Raw genomic sequence first — 20,039 nt, 5'->3', positions numbered from 1 at the left:
CCAACAGGCACTAGACCCAACAGGCACTACACCGAACAGGCACTACACCGAACAGGCACTACACCGAACAGGCACTACACCGAACAGGCACTACACCGAACAAGCACTACATCGAACAGGCACTACACCGAACAGGCACTGCACCGAACAGGCACTACACCCAACAGGCACTACACCGAACACACTACACCGAACAGGCATTACACCGAACAAGCACTACATCGAACAGGCACTACACCGAACAGGCACTGCACCGAACAGGCACTACACCCAACAGGCACTACACCGAACACACTACACCGAACAGGCATTACACCGAACAGGCACTACACCCAAAAGACACTACACCCAACAGGCACTACACCGAACAGGCATTACACCGAACAGGCATTACACCGAACAGGCACTAGACCGAACAGGCATTACACCGAACAGGCACTACACCGAACAGGCACTACACCGAACAGGCATTACACCGAACAGGCACTAGACCGAACAGGCACTACACTGAACATGCACTAAACCGAACAGGCACTACACCGAACAGGCACTAGACCGAACAGGCACTACACCGAACAGGCATTACACCGAACAGGCACTAGACCGAACAGGCACTACACCGAACAGGCACTACACCCAACAGGCACTACACCCAACAGGCACTACACCCAACAGGCATTACACCGAACAGGCACTAGACCGAACAGGCACTACACCGAACAGGCATTACACCGAACAGGCACTAGACCGAACAGGCATTACACCGAACAGGTACTAGACCGAACAGGTATTACACCAAACAGGCACTAGACCGAACAGGCTTTAGAGCGAACAGGCACTAGACCGAACAGGCACTAGACCGAACAGGCACTACACCGAACAGGCACTACACCGAACAGGCACTAGACCGAACAGGCACTAGACCAAAATACACTAGACTTTAATACACTAGACCAAAAGGCTCATGAATGAAAGGAACTTGACCAAAAGGCTCTAGACCAAAAGAAACTTGACCAAAGGAAACTAGACCAAAAGGCTTTAGACCGAACAAGCAATAGACCAAAAGAAACTAGACCAAAAGGCACTTAACCAAACAAGATCTACACCCAAAGACACTACACCGAAAGGCACTATATCGAAAAGCACTAGGCCGAAAATCACTGCTACTTTTTTAATTAAATTTAACGAGTTTAGCAGTATCTTAATAAAATTCGTCAGTTCCAGGCCGAGGTTTTGTATATCTTCAAGACTTTTTTTCTTCTTTTTATAAAATACGTTTCATATAGTTTAACCTCTCACTCTGAAATTCTTGTGATTCAAATATCGAAGAAGTTGCTCTGGTAGTGATTTGTACTGGTGGTTGCGGAACTACGTGTGAGTCCCATTCAGGAATTCAGTGATTGATATTGAATAGTGTTAAATATAATTGTAACATTCGTTCATTGTGAATATTAGTGATATAAATTGTGTTCAAAAATTTTTCTGTTGTGTTTTAATAGAAAGATTATGTTCCCGTATGTAAAACAATGTCAGGTTGTTAGTAAGCTTACATTTTCACTGGCAGATGCATGTGGAAGGTTAAGTAGGTAGTCTGCTGGTGGTTTTTATGTGTGTGTTTGTAAGGAATAATATTTTTGAATTTTTTAAAAGTTGTTAGTAAACACAATGGTATTTGTAAAATGATATTTCTTAAGATTTTTCTATGGTGTATGAACACACCAAAAATATATGAGCGTAAGTTGAATAAATATGTGTAATAACCAATTAGAACGTTAAAAAGTATTTAAAGAATTTTAAGTGAGTAATTAATGGTTGGTAAAATGACAAAATCAAAATTTTCGTATTTATTATCGCCTTAGTTACATACATACGTGAAAATTCGTTGATGTGTAAATTTTTATTGGAAAATTTGGTTAATAATATACTTAATAAATCCAGTATTTATATTCAAACGAAACAGAAACCTTTAATTGTATATATATATATATATATATATATATATATATATATAATATATATAATCACTAAATAGTGATTCATTTAATAGCATGGAACACTAATTTTTGATAACAGGACTTTTGATTAGAATGTGTACTAGTTAAACAAAATGCAACTTATATTCAATTTTTTCGTTCATATTTGTCAAAAAAAAAAGGATTTTAAAAATGTAATTGTTTGTTTATTAGCATTGCATTAATGTTTATATGGAAATCTACACAAACTGCCAAAATTTATTGTGTGAAAATTGTTTTAAGTTTACAAAATACATTTTTTTCATTTTAAAGTTTAGGTTGTTTTTCTTCCATTGAGATATTAAAATATTTTACAGTGTGCCTGTTTGTTTATTGGGGCTTTATCATTATTGGAAGAGTATCGTTCATTATTTATTTATAAATCTCAGTTGCATTAATTTAAAAATATAATTTGTTTGAAAAGAAAAAAAAATCAAGTTAAAACATTCACTTATTAAATTACAAAAATCATTTAACAACCACAAACCGGTTTTGAACACACTGAAAAAGTAAATTAAATATAACTCGTATTTCTTCAGTAATATGCTCCTTCTTACACATTTTTTTAATAGCGTTTCACACAAAAAATATTATCTTAAAATAATAATATTAAAAGTAGTTTCGCATTTTCACAATCATAAGCAGTTGCTAAAGGTGACAATACATTTAATTTTATAGAATACTCGGAACTATTTCCTGTTCATTTAAAATTAACTTACTCTTAGAGTTAAGATTGAATCCAAAACCTCACGACAAAATCATTAACTATGAAATATCTTAAGCTAGAAATTACCTCTAAGTTACTAAAGTTTTAACACTAATTAATTTTTTTTAAATTTGGTATATCAACATTTCTTACGAAAGTAATTTCATGTCTTATAATTAAACTTTAATTAATTATCAACCTTTCACATTTAAGTTTATATGGTTTAGTGAAAAAATGGGAAGGCTCACATTTCTTATATATTTCACATATTTCTTATATTTTCAAATCACATTAAACCGTAATAAAATTTGATTTAACTTGCAATGTAAATACAGCAAACATTTAACAAATTTTAAAAAATAATACAATTAATCATACAAATAATATATGCTTCAAACTTGAAATAAATCAAAATTAAACAATTGCAAGCAAAGAAAATTATTCAAAGAAAATTTTTTCATCGTTTTTTGGGAAGCTACTGGAGAATATCAGAACCACTTCTGATGAGTTAAATGAAAGCTTTTTGTTATATATAAATCTTTTAATTAAATAATATATGTTTTATGTGTGTATGGGTTGTAAAAATGTCTTTAAATTTTTCGTTGTATTAACAATTTTTAATTCCGCTTTTAACAATTACACAACAATAAATGTTATACATATGTTACGCCAAACATTAGAATTAGTATTATTTAGGGAATGAACCCAGATTGCATTCGTTGCAATATTTCGCAGTTTGTCATTCATTGTCATTGATTAGTCATATTCATAAAGAGATGGCTAATTTGGTTTTTGGACGGATCTTTGGTGTGAATTCCGACCTCATGGCTAAGTGGCTAGAGGTTCTGGACCGGGTAAGAGGATATTATTCATCATTTGTGAAATATTTTCTTACCATGTTCGTGACTACGTGTTAGGTTTTTTTTTTTCATTTTCATATAGCATAAAGCAATAGCAAACCGCCCCTAACTCATTTATCTTAGTGAATCATAGTAACGCCATGGAAAACATGGGATTCAAAACAGCCTCCTGGCCAAACAACCTATTATAATTATCATTATCATCGTCGTTTCTGTAATGATATCGGAAATATAACTTGCTGTCTTTTAATAATGGCATGTCTTGTTTTTTATTATTTTACAGGATGCATTCCCAGTTAGAATCAAAGGGTTACATTTCATTAATGCTCCTGTCTTCGTAGATGCCATTTTATCCGTCTTCAAGCCATTTCTAAAGGAAAAAATAAGGAACAGAGTAAGTAATATTAAACATAAACATTAATATAATATTTCAAATGATATTATTGTCAGGAAATGTTTCAAATTGTATAAACATGTTATGGTAACCCATTCTATAATTTTTCTGCCATCATTTGTTTTTCATAATTACGAATGAGTTGGATGTTTTTGAGGTAAAACGTAACATGTCTCATTTTAGCAGTTATCATTAAGTCTTATTCAAAAGGATAATATTTAGTTAAAACAGTTTGTAATAATTCTTAGTGTTATGTTTCTGAACTGGAGCAATTTCAGAATTGAACTTATATTAATAATTCAATATTATTTAAATTTATAAGTAAATAAATAAAATATGTGTTCCTTGTGTTAAAATGAAAATAAGGGCATGTCACCTTTAACCATTCCCCCCTTCCCCACTTGGCCCCTTAGAATTAAGGATTGATTATAGAGAGTAAAGATGTGATGATACTAGAATGGGACAGTCACAGGATGAATGTATAGAGGAAATTGGAGAACCCCAAGAAAAGAAACCGGCTTGCAACAACTTCTGTGGCATTTACTTATTGTAAAACAATCCCGACATATACCAAAACAGGAATGGAACCAGTATCATCTTAGTAGGGGGCGAATTATTTGACTATCAACCCCCGTGGGTCCTGCACTGGGACGAGATAGCCTACAGGTCATCAGTGGGCAGATATCTGAGTTAAACTATCTTGGTTTTAGAAGGAGAACTGCGTCGTAGTTGTAGTGATTACCAACAATTCGCTCTGAAATGCAGCAGGTATCTTCAGAGTTGAGAACCAACTGTGATCTAAGTGGTGGTAGGTCTGCAGATATACATACCTGCCAGGGGTCTTCGTCAGGTAGCAAATCAAGAGAGGCCTCCTCCTAATGGCTATACTGTCAGCCAATCACATAACGTATTTTCTTTTAATGCCAGCATATATGACCACAGAGATCAAGTTTTAGTTAAATATATAGTGTTGAAATATTAATTTGGTTTTCCTGACAGTCCTGCTTCTGTAGTTATGTATGTTACCTGCATTTTTTAATTTACCGTTGTGACGTTATGGTTTCTCACTTGTTGCGTGTCGGTGTTTGGGTCGCTCATGTGCGTTTGTGCGTGGGCTGTGGTATCTCGTAGCGCATGTGTGTAGCTTTTCTCGGAGTGGTTCGGTGGGTTTGTACTTAGAGCCAACCTGGACGTCCGGGCGTAGAGTTCTTCTTGAGGGGGGGAGGGGCAGGTTGGCAGCACTTGGAGCAGTGGAGTGTGCTGACTTTTGCCATTGTCACCGAAAGGGCTGGGTTGGCGCGGTGAGTGTGGATACTGGTGGTAGATATAGAAGCCTGGAGTCGGCCATGAAGGCCTGTCATGTGGGGACACGGCAAAATGTATATTGCTAACTTAGTTGAACTAAGAGTTCCTACGATGAAGACTTCGTGTTTGACGATTGAATGTGAGGAGTTTGCTGCTCGCAAATTGGAGTGATCGCAGTCTTTTCCAGGCAAGAAAAATATGGCACAATTTCAATTACAATGCTGGCTGTTTTGGCATTGTGAAATTGTGTAAAATAAACCTTTTCTTTCTTCTGTGCATGAAAAAAGCATACCTTTTGTGGAAGTTGATCGGGCGACGTGAGCTACGAGAGGCGTGGCTCTAAGCTATATTTCTCGACATAGCTAGCACGAGAGAAGTGGTTGTATGGACTATGCTAGTGGATTGAGCTGCTTTATCTACTGTAAGTTATTCAAGACCTGTTGTGGTATGCGTTGCAGCCTAGACCGGGTACTGTATCCAGGATTAATACATTTATTGATAGCTGTGGTGGCGAGCGGAGTTTCAGTTTCTTTAGTAAAAATGTTTATGATACTGCCAGATTATACTAATGCATTTCGTTATAACGCAGGCAAGCCATATTTTTCAGTGGAATTAATTTTTCTTATAATCCTAGTAGGCTGTAAATGGGTGATTTTTTTTTAAGGTTTATACAACAGTAAGTATTATCACAGAAATACCAGTGGTTGATTATGAGTAAATTAAATGATTAAAATATTTTTAATGTCTTGGTTAAGGATTGCTGAACAGTTCCTTTAATTAAATGCATGTGCAAGTCAGATATTGTGGATTTGGAGACAGAGTAAAAGTAGTCATTGTGAATATACTTGTATGATAATAAACCTTTTGAAATCCATGTGTTTTGATGAGATATATTTAATATTTACAGTTATTTGCTCCTCATTAATATTTTTATATGTTTAGTTGCATGTAGTTAGGCACATATAATATGAATTCACTGTCATTACATATATATCAGGTTTAAGTTGCATATAGTATTGAGGAATGTGGAGTAGCTGGGAGTCACTTTTTTCTCTTTTGTATGCCATAGCTTTCGTTAGGTTAGCAGGTTGCTTGTTGATGAGTTTGTAAGGGAATTAAATGAGGGATTGCAAGTTAGACCAGACATGTTACTAATATTTTACTCCTGTTACTGAGGAGAGAGATGATTTGAACATGATTTAAGTGTCATGCTTCAATTAAGCCGCCACGACGTCACATTCCAAGATGGAGGACTGGCAATCCTAATCCTCACTCCTACTCCTGTCCTCGAACCGGCTAAGCTATTCTACTCTACCCTGTCCTTGTCCCCTCCTTAGGTGACCGGAACTCGGGTAGCGACACCGTAGTTAACAGTATTTTTTGTAATACTGTACATATGTATTCAGCTATGACAAAATTGTTGTTCTCCTTTTCGCAAGTCTTTATTTGTTCATTAATTCTTCACGCTACCGATTTTTGTTAGTTGTCCAATGTAAACAAGCTATTAGGAACATACTACTTTATAGATTCCAGCAAGTGGTTTTTTTACTGTAGTGTTACTCTTTATCAAGATTAAACAAGTTTGAAGGCTTTTTCCAAAATTATTTTATTTTGTGTGTTTCGTTTTCCTTAAATAATCATGCTACAAAGTTAAGGACTCATTACACATAGGAAGGAGCCACTATGTTACTAAATATGGATGCAGTTCTGGTTGTGAGTATTTTATTTATGACTTCCTATACATCTCCGTTTTATACTTATCGGGCAATGTGTGTTGTGATTAGATATTTAAATACTTTCCTGAATGTTGACCCTTCGCTGATTACCTTGTGGTTGTTGACATTGCGGAAACGATAACTATGTTCTGTTCAGGAGGATGGTGAGAGGTGGAATATAGGTATCTGCGTTTGTCTTATGACAATGGGTCCCAGCTTTTTCAGGGGTTTTTTTTTTTTTGGAGAGAAGCGCATCCAGACAAGATTTTTTTTTTTTTTTTGTAATTCCATGTTGAACCTGATATTAGGAGTAAGCTTTTGTGATGCTCTAAGATGTAAGTTAGGTTATCCTCGCCATGGTTCCATACAACTAAAGTCTCATCCACATATTAGTACTAGCACTTAGATCTGATGCGCTAGATACAATGATTGTCTCTTCAAAGTTGGCAATGAATGTGTAATATAGTTTGGTTGCCTTCTTTCTGGTTGAAAAGGTTCCTGTACGCAAATAATGTAGTCACAATTTTTAATAATAATACAAATTTCCTATATGTTGGTGAATAATAAACCTACAACCAAAATAACAATTCTCAGCCGTCAGTTGAGTCCCAACACTGAAGATGCCTGCTACAATGCAGAGCGAGCCATTGATATACACTACCACTGTGACGTGGCTCATACTCGAAAGCCAAGATTTGCCGGATAATGGCCTTAAAGCCACCGATCTGCTTAAAATATTTCCGTTCTTTGAAAACTTTTGCGTGTTATTTATATATTATTATCCATAAGACTTTGATTGATCCACAGGATAAATTTCCCAATAGTATTTGTAATAAGGGTATGCTCTTTATTTGTTTTTTGACGTGACAACGTCTAATAAATCGATGAACGCCGGCTGCACGCACGAAAAAGTGTCCCTTTACGCACATTTTCCCGTTACGCTGTGTCCCGTTACGCTCATTGTACGCTTGCGCCGATTTCGTCAATGTTTTTTATGACGTCACGTTAAACTATCGTCCGTAAACCGACTTTACAGACAACCAATTTTTACTACAAATATAAGATGTGCAGGCATTATTCCAGGAGTAGCATCTGCAGTAATTGTATGATAATCATTGTATGTAAAGACTTCGACATTAAACGATCTTTAAGTCGAGTATTTAGAGAAAAGTGTGAGGCTTAAATGAATTTACTTCAGTTCAGCCATTTTGTCTTAAAGTTTCTTTGCCTAGCTAACTGATACCAAGTGACTTAATGGCTTTATCACATGTTCTTTTTTGAATATTAGAAAATGTATTTAAAATTTCTGAAAGTTTGATTAAAATAATCAATGACTGAATAATCACAAATACTTAAAACAGCGTAGACTATCCACGTCCAGAAGTTCACTATAGAGAATATCGTGATCGTGGACAATAAGATTAGATCATGTACTGTATATAATGAAACAACATCCTGATATTACGATTAGTAACACTGACCAGTTTATATTCCTACATAAAGACATCGATTCATCCTGACTGTCGGTCGACTTGTTCTAGTGACTAGCTTTATCTGACGGGTGGGCCAAGGGACCTGTGTTAGATTCTCTAAACTTCACTAGGTTTAGGATTGGGTGATTGTTAAATGGTTTTTACCTTCATCTCGTGGAATTTTCCTGGCCCGGGAAGCATAGGTTTGTCACGGCTATGCTCCCGATGGATAACAATTCTCATCTTCATCATCATCTCTCATTATAAACATTCAAAAAGTATTTGATTTGTTTTTTTTATTTTATTTGAAAGTGTCAAATATTGCAGTGTGTTACTTATTTCAAGAAAATCTTATTCATATTGTATAATAAATTAATTATATTTGATTAACAAAAAAATGGTTTTCTGTACTGAATATTATTATTTTAATCGTCTTTATTTTTACTTCTTTTATGTAATATTTTTTTCCCAAACTTGGTACAATAATGCTTAACAAGGAAAAAACGATAAGCCAACTAACAGCTTCGTGTTTCTGTTTTTTCAGATCCACATTCATTCCTCGCTGGAGTCACTGTATGACTTATTTCCAAGAGACATGTTACCAAATGAATACGGCGGACAAGCTGGGTCAGTACGTGAAATGAATGGTAATGAATGATGTAATTTTTTTTCTATTATTATTGACACTTAACATTATGGTTTTATATTCTAATGTGGCACAAATCTGCTATAAGCTTTGTAATTTTAAGAAAGTCCCATGGATATACTCTCGAAGCGTCTCTAGTTCACATCTCGGACCTGTTGTTGCTGCTTCTTGCCCGACAACCCATAGGGCCTCCTACCGCCCGTGTGAGGGAAGGAGACACGCCTATTCTTAACAACTATGGAAAAAAAAAGATCTTTGGGAAATACGACATTTCTAAATAACTGTTGTATGCAATGTTTTTTTTTTCATAAACATAGGTGACTTTTACATATTATTTCCTAGTCCCTGTCTGTTGAACTAAGCCGCCACCTAATACCAGACCATTTTTTTCTTTCTTTTTCCATCATTTGGAGCTCTTAGAAATAGGTTTTCCTGTTTTCCAGTTTGAGCGATCCCGGAGAGCACAGGACTCAAAGGCGAATAATATGCAAGGACATGCAAGAAATAATTTAAATACCAGTGCGGCCGATCATGCCTTAACGGTACCACGTGGTCACAACTCGGACCATAAGGCACATCACAAGAAATATAAAATTCTGCACCCTAATCTGGATGTTGCAACACAGGCGTCTGCCTTAATCGATCCGTATTGGGAACACACTGCACGCAGTTGCTCCATTTATCTGACTCCTTCTGGCCCCAAACTTCCACTCCGTGTGTTATTCTGGACAGAACCAGAACTCCTTAAGTTTGATCGGTGCATGTGATGAATTAATCTTAAAAGCGTGACTGTTGCTTCCTATCCGTGAATGCGGGTATCATACTGTCACTGTTCGAAACTATCTGGACACATGTGCTGTCAAAGTTTTACCGTATTTACGAACTTTAAATGAAGCACATTCACTGAATTTTTCATTTCTCTCACATCCAATCTTTACGTCGGTCACCTGACCTTGCCATTTCAATAAACATCACCTGTTTTTTGTTGCTCGTACTCTACTATTTTGTGTGCGCTTTCCGTCTCCTGGGCAGTCATGATATCCTCTAAACGACATATATCCTTGCGCAGAGCGATCGTCATCGTTTCATTTTCGTTACGACATTCGTAAGTTATGCGAGATACTTTTAGCCTCTTTTCTTTCGTGCACTCTACTAACTGCATTTCAGTTTTCTGAGCGTATTTCACCTCTACCTACCCCTGTTTATTTTCATCTTTGTGTTTATGTTTGCTGCATTGTCCAGGTTTGTTGTCTGTCTGCGTTCACTCTTCTTGTTTAAACTGTCTCGTCATTGTTAGCCCACTGTGTTAGTCTGTGCTGTTAGTTTTTTATGACTGAATTCCTCCCACGGAATTCTTGCGCTAACTGATTTTTAAAGTTTAAATGTGTTCGTCTGTGCTGTCTTCATTGTGTTATCCATAATACCTGTTTAATTTCAAAGTTATGTTTACCTATTCAATATCAGCTGATTAAGGCTGATTCTATGTGGGGTATTTTTTAACTTTTATTTCTTATTATTCATTCTTGAATTTTTCCATGACAAGCAGTACAAAACTGCTTTGGCGTATGTCCTAAACATAATATTAAGTCTAAATTCCCCATTGCATGAAACATTAAATAAAATATTATTACCTGCTAAAAATATACTTAAAATGAAATCAAAATTATACAAAATACTATTTCAGCAGTGTTACCAACTTAGTGTGAAAAAAATTTTAACAGAACAAAATATACCAGCTAAATAAACGAAAGGATGAAGAATAGTTCATTCCGCCTCAGGAGGCTACGGTGGTTGTGTAGTGAATCTCTGATGCTGCCTCGACTTTCATTCGTCCTACCTTCACGTGTGATCTTCTGACTCGTAGTCATCACTTCTACTCATTTTCTCCCCACCAAGCTCTAAAATTTCTTTAGGAAAATTTGTATAATGGTTTACGGGACTAAAGTTGAAGACTGTAAATTTGCTACGGTCTTGTTTATCCTGGGGCATTGCTTACAATATATCCAACATACGGAATGCACATCCACGGACTTTCCAACCTGTTATCGTTGCTTACATGGTTGGTACATTGTTTGGTTTTGGAAAAATGTTCTTTCACCATCTTCGCAATTCGTAGCATATTTACTCAGCCGCTCAAAATAATCGAATAGTAATTCCTGTACCTGGAATTCTGTGATATTTTCTAACACACATAGTAAGGTCTGACAAATTAATATTTTTCTCTTTGGTGTGACCAGTCCGCTTAGTGGAGCTCGCAGCAGCTACAAAATAAAGGCGCTAATAACAGTTTTGTTCTTAACTTCGTCAATAGATAGAGTTGCCTTGAATTTAAACGCACCATCGTTTGATGCGTTTGTGATGACTTTAATTTTCGTTTGTTTGTGCCGTATGCGTTCCTATACCATTCATCCGATTGCGATGAAAATTTGGTTATTTGTTATGCGCATGCCCATGAAGATTACTCAGACGGTATAACTATTTTTCAATAGTTGGAGCACGAATCGTGTAAATAAATGTGTTTATTTCATTTTATATAGCGGCACTTCGTCTGTTTTTGTTGTATAAGTGCGCACGCATGACACAATTTATTTAAATATAAAAAGAGACAGAGATAGAGTGATATATATATATATATATATATATATATATATATATATATATATATATATATATATAGAGTGGGATAGAGACGGAGAGATAAGTTGAGATGGAGCGAAGTATAGAGAATGAAATGAGTTAGATAAAGATATATACCTATAGATTTATAAAGCTATATAGAGACTAGACTTAGAGGCATTGCAATGCAGGCCGAGCAATAGCTAGATAATGGAATCTTTACAATATTAGTAATCTCTTATTTTTCAGGTTTTTTCTATATATATATATATATATATATATATAAGAAAGTCGTGTTAGTTACACTATTTATAACTCAAGAACGGCTGAACCGATTTGGCTCAAAATTGGTAGGAAGGTAGCTTAGAACCAGGAGACGGACATAGAATACTTTTTATCCTGTTCCCGGGGGAAAAATAAATAATAGTTTTAAAAAAACGAAAAAACGCGCTTTATATAGAAAACCAAACTAAAAAATAGATAATCAAGAAAGCATATTGTTCAGAATAATCATAACCCACTCTCACTTTTCATTTAATTAAATGTCTCTTTTCATTTAATTAAATGTCACAATATTTAGTAGGCTTTGTTTATATCGCGCCAAAGACAAACTGAAAGAAAAGAGTTCACACATGAGCGAAATGGTTTTCTTTACAATGTGCGAACTCTTTTCTTTCAGTTTGTCTTTGGCGCGATATAAACAAAGCCTACTAAATATTGTGAAATTATATAAATTGACGAAAATCTTATTTTGCAAATTAAATAATGGAATAATCTTATCAAATTAGTGTATTGTCATCGGTCCTCGATAAATCTACAAAGTTTGAATGAAATCTGACCGTTTAAAGTGGGTCAAAATCGCACCCAAACAAATCGCATACAAACAAACAAACATGCAGGTGAAGCTAATATCAAGCGTTTAAAAAAAGTGATATGACAAAACGCATCTGAAAGAAAAACGAAAAATGTATCAGTCAAAACATCAGTCTAGCCGTTCATTTGTTAAAAATGGTATAGCAAAACGCAACTGACATGGAATAACAAAACACAACTGGCAGCTAAACGTAATGTTGTCTATGGTTAAGTATGGTTGAAAATTTGACAATTAATAAAACACAACTGACAGCTCAACGTAATGTTGTCTATGGTTAAGTATGGTTTAAAATTTGACAATGTAAAATTTTAAAGTTGACCGGTTGATGTGCACTTAACCGAACATTGAAAGATATACGCAATGACTCGAGATGTTTTGGAGGCGCAATAATTTTACTGTCTGGCTATTTCCGTCAAACATTGCCAGTAATTCAAAGATCAACTGCTGCCGACGAAATAAACGCTTGCCTCAAATCATCGAATCTATGGCGCTATGTGAAGAAACTTCAGCTGACAACAATCATGAGAGTAGCATTGCTGAACGATATATCTGCTGAAGATTTCTCTGAGCAATTGCTGACTATCGGTAATGCTCAAGTAGGGGAGACCGGGGCAAGTTGACGATGTTAAGCTTTGAAATGGCTTTTAACAGATAAATAAGCATATATAATATCTAATTTGGTACCAATACGAAGTACATACTAATTTCTACCTAAATATATAAAAAGGTTGTATTACTTTTCGTAGTTCCGAAGTTATTGACAAGAAACCATTTAGTTAGCACATTCGTCATCTTGCCCCAGGAGTGGGGTAAGTTGACGAACCTATTGGGGTAAGATGACGAAACCAAAATATATATATTTATGGACAAAGTAAACAATAGTTTTATAGATATCCTACACTAAACAACGTGCAGGATGTAAAGAAGATATATTGTAACATATTTGAACGACTTTGATATAATTCCTTGACTTCATAATTGGAAAAGTATTCGTGCCACCACTCAGAACATGTGGAACACTGAATCCAGTCTTCATTTGGAGGTTCCACGTAAACTTCTTCACATGCAGGGCAAGAAACGCTATTTAGGCTTTATGGTTTTGCTACAGAATGATCAGAGCTTTGTTTTTCAGTTTTCTTAGTTTTTATTTCATTTTTCTTCTCTTCATTCTGCTTCTTCTATCTATCTCTTCGTCACTCCAACGCCTCCTTTCCGTTTTCCGCTTATAATATGCCTACGCATCTACAAAAAAATCAAACAAAATTGTTACGACTATTAACACAGGAACTATTTATAATATTTTATAATTTCATTATTATTTTTATTTTACTTAAATGTTCGTCATATCTGTACATCATTGGTTTAAATAACACATATAATACAAAATAATGCTCACACTGTCATTACCTATGGCATTTGACGATTGCAGGGGCAAGATGACGAATTCGTCATCTTGCCCCCGTCAACTTGCCCCAGCAGCCGTATTTTTGCTTTACCAAAATCACGAACAACATTAACAAATTTTCTTCAACAATCTATACACTAAAATACTCTCAAAAGTCAGCATTTCATTTTACATATATAAACATTTAAAACAAATGGACTCTTTTCTCGTAATAGCTTAACATACGTACCTTCAATATTACAACAATGGCTCACGAAACAGACTGCCTCTCAAAACTGCCACATTCAAACTGACTGGAAAATTCCGCTGCACCTGCCTAGTAGGTGCAGATGGTGACACACAAGGTCACAGGTGCGCCAACCGTCTATCTGTGTTTCTGGATTAGTTACATACGATTCGTCATCTTACCCCATTCGCCAACTTACCCCGGTCTCCCCTACCTATCGATGAATCGAGCGGATTGATTTCATTTCCTTCGAATTTCTGTAACTTTGTCTCATCGAAAGATGAACTCATCAACAAAGTATTCCCAAACGTCATTACTAACCACAAAAATAATGAATGGTTGAGTGAGCGAGCAATTTTGGCGGCTAAGAATAATGATGTAGATGACTTAAACTACATAATTCAGAATGAGATCATTGGTATACTGCATTCACGCAAATCTATTGACTGTGTAACAAATGAAGATGAAGCCACCAAATATCCAATTGAATTTTTAAACTCCTTGGATGTGCCTGGCTTACCACCGCACAATTTACGACTAAAGGTTGGCTCCGTAGTAATCATGCTTCGAAACATAAACCAACCAAAACTGTGCAACGGAACGCGTTTGGTGGTAAGTAAATTGATGAACAATGTGATTTACGCGACGATACTCAAAGGAAAATTCAAAGGTGAGGAAGTTCTCATTCCGAGGATTCCGATGATCCCAACCGATATGCCGTTTGAGTTAAAATGACTTCAATTTCCGATCCGTCTTGCATTCGCCATGACCATTAACAAATCACAAGGCCAATCCTTGAAAGTTTGTGGTCTGAATCTAGAAAATCCATGTTTTTCTCATGGTCAATTATAAGTGGCATGTTTACGGTTCGGAAGACCATCTGCGTTATTTGTTCTTGAGCCTGATAGTAAAACAAAAAATTTCGTCTATCACAAGGTACTTCAATGAAGAGTGCAACCCATGCACCAAAATACATAGCCAATAAAGAATCATTAAAATATTTTATATTTTTTATTTATATTTATTATCTTAATAAAAAATTTAAATTAATATAATCTAAAATCTGCTCATTTATTGCCTCTAAGGCGGAACAAAGTTCGTCGGGTCAGCTAGTATACATATATAAAAGAAATTCGTGTTAGTAACACTATTTATAACTCAAGAACGGCTGAACCGATTTGGCTGAAAATTGGTAATGAGGTAGCTTAGAACCAGGAGACGGACATATGATACTTTTTATCCTGTTCCCGGGGAAAAAAAATAAAACGACGTCGGGTTAGTTACACCATTTATAACTCAATAATGGCTGGACCGATTTTAATGTTTTAAGATTTTTTGAATTCGTCTACGCCCTGAATAGCAGAATAACTATTAAAATATTGATAAAATTAAAAAAGAAATAATTTTTAAATAAATTCGGTTTGTAATTCCGCCATATTCCGCAATTGACAGCTCATGTCACGCAGGTTGGCCATAGACATACAAAGTTAACGACGTACAAACTGTGAGTGTTATTTCTCTATGTCCGCTAAGCAATTGCCGCTAAGCTATTATAACGAATAAAGTAGAGAAAGTATGAAAAATTAAAGCTCTAAACCGTTTTGTCGTCGCCATGTTTGGGACAATTGTTTTACCCATTTTGTGGTTTATTGTTAACTTTTATCATTAAAATTAATTAAATTTCTTGAAATTTCATGAAAGTAAAAGGAAATAATTTCATGGTCGACAACAGTTGGATTATTCCATATTTGCCACTTCTTTCCAAAACATTCAAGACACATTGCAACGTTGAGTATTACAATTCGGTGAAGTTCATCAAATGCATCACGAAAGGCAGCGTTATGGCGGTTTTTGGCAACTAAACATCCAATACGAACGATGAAATTACGCGCTATCAAGTTGGTCGATATGTGAACTGCAATGAGGCGATTTGGCGTAGATTTTCATTCTCTATTCACAAACGCCATCCCACTGTTGAACATTTGGCGGTGCATCTGGATAATGGTCAACGAGTTCATTTCACCGCGTAGAATTTTGCTCAACATGCTGAATCACCTCCAGCGACAACATTGACCAGTTTATTTGCGATTTGCCAAAGCGATCCGTTTGCACGAACGTTGCTTTACTCGGAGATGCCACGTTATTACAATTGGAACGCTTCATCGAAGAAATTTCAACGTCGGAAGCAAGGCGATGTGATTCCTGTTTATTCGGGTGTGCCTTATACTGATGCTCTTGGTCGTATTTTCACAGTCCATCCGAAGAATGATGAATGCTTCTATTTTCGGTTGTTGCAGGTGAATGTTCGTAGGCCAACGTCATTTTAATCACTACGAACTGTTAATGGTATAGTATGCACAACATTTCGTGCTGCATGTCAAGAGCTCAATTTGATTGAAAACGATACTCATTGGGTCACAACAATCGTTAAAGCAATTATTACAGCATCTCTAAGTCAGATACGCACATTATTTGCTATCATCATTTTGACATGCTTCACATCGAATCCACGTGACCTGTGGAACCAATACAAGGATAATATGTCAGATGATATTTTACATCGAATTCATGTAAGTTCAAGAAATGAGGCGAATGAGGAATTGCATAAACAGGCTTTGATCTTGATCGAAGACATGTGTTACCTCATGTGCGGCAGTTTGTTATTCATGTTCGGAATGCCAGCGCCAGATCGTGGAATGAATGACGCATTTAATCGGGAGTTGGAAAGTGAATGTGAACATGATTTTCATTAATTAGACCAATCAGTTCAAACAAATGTACCCCTGTTAAACCCCTAACAGAATAAAGTGTATGATACATTAATGAAGGAAATTTATGACGGAAATGTTGCTTATTTTTCCTGGATGTGCACGGTGGAACTGGGAAGACATTCCTCATTACCTTTATTTTAACCATTGTTCGTGCGAGATCCGACATTGCGGTAGCAGTTGCTTTTTCTGGAATAGTGGCTACATTGTTAGAAGGATGCCGTACGGCTCATTCAGCGTTAAAATTGTCGTTAAACCTTCAAACTACTGAACAACTGACATTTAACATTGCGAAACACTCCGCAATGACCAAAGTTTTAGTAGTATCTAAAATCATAATCTGTAACGAATGCACAGTGGCGCACAAACGCGCATTCGAAGCACTTGACCGAACATTGAAAGATCTGCGGAATAACTCGGGATGTTTTGGAGGCGCAATGATTTTACTATCTGGTGATTTCCTCCAAACACTGCCAATCATTCCAAGATCGACATCTGCCGATGAAATAAACGCTTGCCTTAAATAATCCAATCTGTGCCGCTATGTGAAGAAACTTCAGCTGGCAGCAAACATGAGAGTTACATTGCTGAAAGATCTATCTGTTGAAGATTTATCCAAGCAATTTCTGACTATCGATAATGGCAGTGTTCCTGTCTACGAATCGAGCGGATTGATTTCATTTCCTCCGAATTTTTGCAAATTCGTCTCATCGATAGACGAGCTCATCAACAAAGTGTTCCCGAACATCATTACTAACCACAAAAATAACAAATGGTTGAGTAAGCGAGCAATTTTGGCGGCTAAGAACAAATATGTGGATGATTTAAACTTCGTAGTTCAGAATCAAATCGTTGGTACTCGGCATTCATTCAAATCATTGACTGTGTAACAAACGAAGACGAAGCCACCAACTAACCGACTGACTTTTTAAACTTCTTGCATGTGCCTGGCTTACTACCACACAATTTACAACTGAAGGTTGGCTCGGTAGTCATCATGTTTCGAAATATAAACCAACCAAAATTATGCAATTGAACGCGTTTAGTGATAAGAAAACTGATGATCAATGTGATTCACGCGATGATACTCAAAGGAAAATTTAAAGGTGTGGAAGTTCTCATTCCGAGGATTCCGATGATCACAACCGAAATGCCCTTTGAGTTTAAACAAATTCAATTTCCGATTCGTCTCGAATTCACCATGAGGATCAACAAATCGCAAGGCCAATAATTAAGTTTATTGTGGTCTGAATCTAGATAATGCATGTTTTTCTCATGGTAACTTACGTGGCATGTTCACGTGTCGGCAAACCAGCCGCTTTATTTGTTCTTGCGCCTGATAACAAAACGAACAATTTTGTATATCACAAAGTGCTTCACTGAAGAGAATCAACCTTAGTGCAACCCATGCAGCAAAATACATAGCTTCATTAAAGCAAACGTCTTGCTGACACGCTATTGAAATATTTTATATTTGTACTTTTATTGAATTTTTAGTATTCATTTTATTACATTAATAAAATCCTAAATTAAGTTCAGCTAAAATTTAACACGACATTCATTGACTGTTAGGCGGTACGAAGTTCGCCGGGTCAGCTAGTTGCTTTATAAAATCTAAATTACATACATACTTGCAGACCAGGTAAATAACTATACACTGGCAGAACAACATCTGTCGGGATCTGAAAGTGAAATAAATTAATTTTCACACTTGACATTCAAATTAAGAAGACAATTACTAATTACATCTGATTTCGAAAAAGGTCCCCTTCACCCTGTGTTCAGCCTGGGCAACGCCGGGTATTGCAGCTAGTAATACCATAAAATATAATAAATTATATTTGCTAGAAACATGCAAACGTCTTTATAATTTATAAAGGCCACATCAAAGAGTAAAATATATTATGACAGTCATGAAACAGAAACCAACAACTGAGGACTATCATAGTCTACAAACAGAAGTCTTAAAAATGTTACACATTTGTAACACAATACACTTACTGACATTTGTTAGAACATTCTCCCTTGTGATTTTCTGAACTGTGTTAGTGGGGAGCTAGTTTCTAACTTCTGACAGCACTCTAGCACAAAGCAGTATTGTTTTTTGTTCACAGATTGGTGGCAGAATAAAATGGTGGAAATGAGGGATTGGTTTCTCTCTGAACAAGACAAAAAGGCAGATGAGCAGAAACGACTGGGGAAAATAGCAAACGGCGAAAACCTTTTTGGTTTAGATGGTTCGTTCAAGACTCTGGCCATCGACTAGCCGACGTCCAATCGAGAAGTGTGCGACTATGTTCGTAAGCGATTAATTAAGCAAGATATATATTTATTATTATACATTATATTGTTTAACTTCCTTTGTGTCTAAATCAAATAACATTTATGTAACAATAAAATATTTAAAAATTCTTATTTTTTTCATTACTGAGTACATTTTATTTCAACCGAACAAAACCTCTAAACTATGAATATAAGTTTATTTCCTGAAGGACAGCAGAGTTAGTTCCTTAAATAAATTGTGATTTAGTAGGATATATTGTCCGCTCCGGCGCCTGTGTTCTGGGTATGTAGCCGGAACCGATGTCCGCCATCTTGGATCCTAACGTAACGACGGCCAAAATAGGCCAAAAATTTCAATAAATGACTCAACATTCCTCAAAATTCACCCAAAATTCACCAACATACACCAAACGTTCCAGTATTTTGGATATAAAATTCTGCCAAAAAATCTTTTAAAAAAATAAGATTATTAGAACAATTTAATTTTTGAAAGAAAAAAGACTAACAAATTCAAAAAATTAGAAATCGAAAAACCTCAAAAGACATTTTTTGCCTTAGAAAAAAATGTCTTAAAAGCGTCTTGAGATCATAAAAGCAAGCCGCCCTAAGCTACCTAGGTCAAGACCTTGACAATTAAGATGTCATGGCCACAATTTTGAATTATGACATAACAGTTAGAATTTTATTTTCGGTCGCCATATAGAAAATACGAATATTTTATACTATAAAATCGAAAAAATATTTAAAATTAATAAAA

At 35.8% G+C, this 20,039-nt stretch overlaps 1 protein-coding gene across 1 annotated transcript in view; it reads left to right on the top strand.

The window, feature by feature from the left end:
- The window catches only part of LOC134532348 (alpha-tocopherol transfer protein-like), a 74,984-nt gene extending 55,576 nt beyond the window's left edge, over positions 1-19,408 (top strand). The window contains exons 5-7 of the mRNA XM_063368774.1: positions 3,862-3,972; positions 9,009-9,111; positions 19,114-19,408. Coding sequence (XP_063224844.1) covers positions 3,862-3,972; positions 9,009-9,111; positions 19,114-19,265 — 366 coding nt within the window. The 3' untranslated portion in view covers positions 19,266-19,408. The remainder of the gene's footprint in view (positions 1-3,861; positions 3,973-9,008; positions 9,112-19,113) is intronic.
- The last annotated feature ends 631 nt before the right edge of the window (positions 19,409-20,039 follow it).

The sequence above is a fragment of the Bacillus rossius genome, chromosome 5 (genome assembly GCF_032445375.1).
Source record: "Bacillus rossius redtenbacheri isolate Brsri chromosome 5, Brsri_v3, whole genome shotgun sequence".
NCBI lineage: Eukaryota > Metazoa > Arthropoda > Insecta > Phasmatodea > Bacillidae > Bacillus > Bacillus rossius.
Note: the sequence above shows the minus strand (reverse complement) of the source record. Positions and strands in the feature narration are given on the sequence as shown.